The sequence below is a fragment of the Chinchilla lanigera genome, unplaced genomic scaffold (genome assembly GCF_000276665.1).
Source record: "Chinchilla lanigera isolate Chin_1 unplaced genomic scaffold, ChiLan1.0 scaffold00054, whole genome shotgun sequence".
In the NCBI taxonomy this organism is placed as follows: Eukaryota; Metazoa; Chordata; class Mammalia; order Rodentia; family Chinchillidae; genus Chinchilla; species Chinchilla lanigera.
The window spans coordinates 3,018,228-3,024,470 of NW_004955455.1; the positions used below are offsets into that span (position 1 = coordinate 3,018,228).

Genomic DNA, 6,243 nt, shown 5'->3' on the forward strand with positions numbered 1-6,243 from the left:
ACTATTCTTTTAATTAATTTCACTCATCTTTCTTTCAACACTTTTGTAACTTCAGTATAAACAATTAACTCATCTTTACTGTTTCTAGGACGAAATACCTGATATATACAAGTTAAAGGAGAAAAGGTTTATTCTGGTTTATCATTTCAGAGGTTTCAGTTCATGGTTAGGGCATCGTAGAGGAAAAAGGCAAAAACATCATGGTGGACGAGCACGGTAGAAGAAAGCTGTTCAGCCCATGGTAGACAGCAGGAGAAGCAGCTGAGAGAGAGGGATCAAGGGCCAAATACAGTATATTCCCAAAATCATGCCCCCATGACCCACCCAGACTCCAAGTATGCTTGATTAATCTCCTAAACTTCTCTCAAACCAGTCAAATTGACAATCAAGCATGGTGGATCGAGCCTGTAATCCCAGCACTTGGGAGGCTGAGGCAAGAGTACTGCTTTGAGTTCGAGGCCAGCCTGGGCTAGTGAGTTGAAGGACAGGCAGAACTATATAGCAAGACCCTGTCAAAAAAAAAAAAAAGGTAAATAAATAAAAAATTAAAAGCACTGGAGACCTAGCTCAGTGCAAAGGCCCTGGTTTCAACTATCACTTACAAGTATGTATAACAGCCCCAGGATAAATTCTTCTAAAAGCCCTACCTCTGGACACATGAGACTTTTGGGGGATTTTTAAAAAAAATGTTTGTTAGGGGGCTGGGGATTTAGCTCAGTGGCACAGCACCTGCCTGGCAAGCACAAGGTTGTGAGTTCGATTCCTAGTACCAGAAAAAAAAAAAAAAAGTTTGTTAGAAATTAACATGGCGGTACACTCCTGTAATCCCAGCACTCTGTAACAAGTGCCTCAAAATTTAAAAAGAAAAAAGGCAATGTAGTTTAGTGCAAACTCCCGCTCCCCCTCTCTCCCTCCCTTTTTCCTCCCTCTTCCCTCTCCTTCCCTTCCCCCTCCCTAGTCCCTCTCCCTTCCCTCTGGAAAAATTGCCCAGGCTGGGTTCCAATTTGCAATCTTCCTGCTTTAGCCTCTCAGACTGCTAAATTATAGGCGCGTACCACCAAGTCCGGCATGTTTTAATTCATTTACTTTTTACATCAAACCTATGAAGACAGGTAGTTACTATCCTGTTTTACTATGGAAATTTAAGTGCGGAGGTTACAGAATTTGAGGAATGGGAATCGGACCCAGGGCCATCTCGACGCGCCCCCCAGGCTACGCTTCCAAGGTAGGTCACGGGGCAGCCATGCTGTTTGTAGTCTGCGCGGACGGCAACTCCCAGCATCCCTCGCGGCGGCGGCTCTCCACACAACAAATCCCGGCGTGCCCTTGGGCGGCCCGGGGTGGAGGGTTCTAGAAGGCGTGACGTGGGGTCGGAGCGGGCTCGGAGGCGGGCGCCTCTTGGCAGTCACTGTGGCGGCAGCTGCCGGGCCTGGGGGCGCGGACCGTCGGGGTCGCGGTCGTAGCCTGCTCGCCTCGCCAGCCATGGCCGCGCTCGGCCGGCCGTTCAGCGGCCTCTCCTTGGGCGGCAGCTCGGACTTCCTACAGCCGTCTCCGGCCTTCCCGGGCCGGACCTTTCCGTCGGGAGCCCACGGTCCGGAGCTGACCCCGCGGCCGGGACTCCGCGCCGCCCCGAGCGGCCCGGGCGGGAGCACGGCGCGCGGACGGTGAGGAGCCCGGCGGGGGCGGGCGGGCGCCGTGATCCCCGCGACCCTCCGCGGGAGGCTTCGCAGCTCCTCTTGCGGAGACCTTGTTCCCCAGAGACGTTAACTGAAATCGCCGAGCTCGCACAGCCCGGGAGTCCGGGCCAACCCGCGCCGTCCCGGCTGCGCCCGGGGAAGTAAGACTTCTCCAGTTGGAGCCTGGGCGGCTGGAGCCCGGGCGCCCCCCGCGCGCACTCGCGCACGCTCACCTTCCAGACCGCGGCGCGGCCGCTGCTGGTGCCGACTTTGAGCGCTCTGGGACCCTCGGTTTCCTTGGCAGTGGGGACAGAAATGGGTCCCCGCGGTGAGATCACGGCAGGAGGGCTTCACACCGTGCGCGCGCCGAATGCGTTTATCCCACGGTGTTTCTCCCTCGCTTAGTTCCCGTTACCTTCAAGAAGTGCCAAGTTTAGAGTTCGGTGCCTGTAGTTTGGGTTCTGTCGTGTCTACTCACATGCCCCGGCTGACCTTGTGACCTGGATCCGTCCCACTTGGCCTGGAAGGGGACCTTCGGTGTGGGGTGGGTGAGCTAGATTAGCAAGAAAAGATGCCGAAAACCCAAAAACACTCAATTGACTGATGTCTATTTATTTCAACAGTGTTTCCCTTCACTGTAAAAAGAAACACAAGCGAGAAGAGGATGATGATGAGTAAGTCTCATGGGACATTCACTTAATGATCGCTGGTTGTTGTTGGTCTCCTTTTCAAACAAACAGACAAAAACAGTTTCCTTTGTAGCCCAGGCTGTTCTGGAACCTTGGATACTTTTATCTCGGCCTCCGAGGTACTGTGGGCACCGCGCTTAGCTACGCTGTTAATTTGACATATACACAGTATCTTAAAGTATTTAAGTGGAAAGTTACAAAACAGGTGTGTTTCAGGAAACAGACATAAACTAGTAAGCAGATGGCTGATGAATAAAGAAAATGTGTTTGTTTTTTGAGACAGGGTCTCACTGTGTAGTCCAGGCGGGCCTCCAACTCTAGGCTATCCCGTGTCAGGCTCCCAGGTGCCTGTGCCACCACTCTAGGCTGAAATGTAGTATTTATACACAGTGGAGTACTACTCTGCCATAAAGACAAACAAGTGAGAGGCATTAGTAGGTAGGTGAATGCAACTTGAGAATGTAATGTTAAGTAAAAAAAGTCACACACAGGCTTAAATATCTCATGGTTTCGCTTACTTGAGAGTAAAAATATATATATGGCAAGAGGAAAACAGAAGATAAATAGGAAGTAAAAAAAATTCAAATACTCAAATTCAAATTGTTTCAAAAATATTTTAAGAGAAATGCTAATTTGTTTTATTTATACTTGTAGTTTCCTTTGTTCATTGAAAAGAAAGTTTTGTCCTTTTGTTTCTTCTTTGTAAGAGAGAATTTCTTTTATTTAAGAGAATCTTTTTATGATTTGTGCTAAGTGACATTTTGAGTTTTTTTGTTTTTTTTGTTTTTTGTTTTTGTTTCTTCTGGTACCAGGAATCTAACTCAAGACCTTGGGCTGCTGAGCTATATCTCGGGACCCTAAGTAACATTTTGGCCATTCTTATTAGATCATGATACACTGTATATTAACTTTTGTTTTCTCTCTTTTTTTGTTCTGAAATTTTTTATAGATGTAAGAAGTGTTTTTATATTTTCTTTTTAAATATCTGTTTCTATTACATTAAGTAAAAAAATTTTAGAAAGAATAGAGGGAAACCTTACTCCTTAATCAATTGTAGTGTTTGACACTATGTTAATGTTATTACAGACACAATGTAGAAGAATCAAAGGATACATATTGAAAGTCTTGTAAGCAACCTCTCAGTGCTCCTCCTGAAAGGCAACTCTGTTACCTCTTTTTTGTTTTGTGGAAGATAATGTAAAAATTTACAAGCTTATAATTGAATATGCCTCTGATTTTTACAAGTGTTGAGAAATATGTTTACACTGTGCAACACATACATCTTTCATTTTACTCTTCTGTAGCTTGTTCTGTATCAGTGCATAGAATTCTACCTAATTTCTTTGTCAACAGTCAAATGAAATTTTGTTGGACTAAATATAGATAATTAGTCTCCTATTAATGGATTTCTAAGATTTCTAATTTATGAACAAGCCTATCATGACTATTATTTTGCAGTTCTTTGTGTATTTGCAAGTAGAGAAGTGGATTTCTTGATGGGGAATTAATTGGGTCTTAAAGCATGTGTATTTTATTTTTTTATTTGTTTTGGGACAGAATCTTGCTATGCAGTTCAGGCTGACTTTGAACTCACTCTGTAGCCCAGGCTGGCCTCAAACTCACAGTGATCCTCCTGCCTCAGCCTCCTGAGTGCTGGGATTACAGGTGTGCACCACTATGCCCAGCAAGCATGCGTTTTTTAAACACGAGTTGTTGCCAGTTTTTATTTTTGTTAACACTGGGAATTTGTTTCTCCATTTTCTAGCGGAGCTGTATTTTTGAACTTTTTGATTGTTAGTTAACTGGTAGTTGAAAATTTGGATCTCACAGACAGGCAAAAAGGAGTAGGAGTAGAAGAGTTCTGTGGAGATGATATCCAGGTGAAAAAGTGTTCAACCTCATCAGTCTTCTTAGGGAAATGAGTATTAAAGTTACAAACCACTCTATCACTAGATATTGGAGGAGATGGACAGCACCACAAACTGTCAAGTACTATGACAGTGTAAATTGGTACAAACAATAGAAAATAGCTTAGCACTACATACATTAAACATATGCATACTCTTACATAATAGTTTCCTTCCTGAATATACCTTAGAGACGTTCATATATGTATATATCAGAAAGCATGTAGAAGTTTATAGCATTTTTGTTGCTGATAGCTCAGATGTGGAAATAACACAAATGACACAGTGAAGTAGGCAAATGAATTATAGATTAATACAGTGAATAGCTATACAGAAAAAACCAAAACACTACTTAACATACATATTGTGAGCATAATATGAGCAAAAGAAATATCTCAAGAGTGTATATAGTATAACTCCCTAAAGTTCAAAAACAGGCAAAACTAAACATTACTATTGAGGAGTGCTTATACCTCTGTACATGATTTCATTTCATTTGGTTTGGTTTGATTTGATGTGGTTTTTTGAGACAGGTCTCACTATGCAGTTTAGGCTGGCCTTGAACTATACATAGCTGGCCCTAGCTGGCCTCAAACTCAAAGTGATCCTCCTGCCTCAGCTTCTTGACTGTTGGGTTACAGGGGTGTGCCACCATACCCAGCTAGAGTGTATTTTTTAAAAGGAAGTAATTACCATAAAATCAATAGAGTATGTTTGCAACTAGAAAGGAGGCAATAGATTACTATTTGGGGATGCTGGCAGTGTTCTATTATCTTATTGTATGCTGTATATGTTACTATATTTGTTTTCTAATTACTCATTAAATTGAATGTACTTTTATGTGCATAAGATTTTATAGTTAAGATGAAAGAAATTGGATCGCTTTTAATTTGCAGTGTTCATTGTAATTTGATATTGAATATCCTTCTCTTTAAGCTATTCATATTTTTTATTTTTAGGTGCGGGGGATTGAACTCTGGGCCTTCACACTGGGCAACATCCCCAGGCACCCCCCCTTTTTTTTTAAGAGTCTCACTAAGTTACCCAGACTAAGCTCAAACTTGCCATCCTTCTACATCAGCCTCCCAAGTACTGGGATTAAGGCATGTGCCTCCATGCCATCTTCAAAATAAAATTTAAAAAGGGCTGGAGATGGAGCTCAGTGGTACAGCACTTGTGTAGCATGTTTGAGGCCTAGGGTTCATTCAGTCTATGTTAGCCACTTTTGATTTATGAATGGAGAAACTGAGGTTCTGAGGAGAGGTGCAGCTAGGTATTCAGATGTTTAATGACTGGATATATACCACTCAAGCTTCTTTTGTGAATAGCTCTTACCTGCAGACTGGACCTACAGGCATGCAGGAATTTAGCCATTACCAGAATCATGTGTTGTTGGAGGTCAGAGAACAGAGCCTAGCTCTCTTAACCGTGGTTGCAGTTTTGTTGCTGAATTTTTAGATGTGCTATATTACCTGTTCTCTCTAGATTTATTTATTATTTTTTCAGTAGTACTGGGGCTTGAATGAAGGGCCTTTGCACTGAGCTACATCCCCAGCCCTTTATTTTTTATTTTGAGAATAGGTCTCACTAAGTTGCCTTGCCTCAGTTTGAACTTGTGGTCCTCCTGCCTCAGTCTGTCAGAGTGCTGGGATTACATGGGTGTGCCTGGTTTATTCTACTTTTTCTTAGCTGTTTGTTTTTTTTTAATATGAATAAGGGGTGATAGAAATATATGGTGAATGTTTAAAAATTGTGTTACAGTAAAAACATTAATGCCCTTCCCTCTCTTGCTGTGCATGGTGGTACACACCTATAATCCCAGTTTATGGGAGGTTTAGGCAAGAGAATCACCACACGTTCAAGGCCAGCCTGGGCTACATGGTGAGTTCAAGGCCAGCCTGAACTACAGAGTGAGATCTTGTCTCAAAAAAACTATATATATATATATATATATATATATATATATATATA

The 6,243-nt window shown here is 43.0% G+C and overlaps 1 protein-coding gene across 3 annotated transcripts in view; it reads left to right on the forward strand.

The window, feature by feature from the left end:
• Positions 1-1,145: 1,145 nt before the first annotated feature.
• Ccdc117 (coiled-coil domain containing 117) overlaps positions 1,146-6,243 on the forward strand; it is a 15,519-nt gene continuing 10,421 nt past the window's right edge. Inside the window, exons 1-2 of one of the 3 annotated variants that reach the window (XM_013520380.1) lie at positions 1,146-1,225; positions 2,300-2,350. Coding sequence is in view for 2 of the 3 variants with exons in the window: in XM_005396167.2 (XP_005396224.1) it covers positions 1,483-1,664; positions 2,297-2,350 (236 nt within the window). In the remaining variant the exon portion in view is untranslated. Of the gene's footprint in view, positions 1,226-1,258; positions 1,665-2,296; positions 2,351-6,243 lie in introns of those variants that run through there. The other 2 variants (XM_005396167.2, XM_005396168.2) reach the window with 2 other exon arrangements.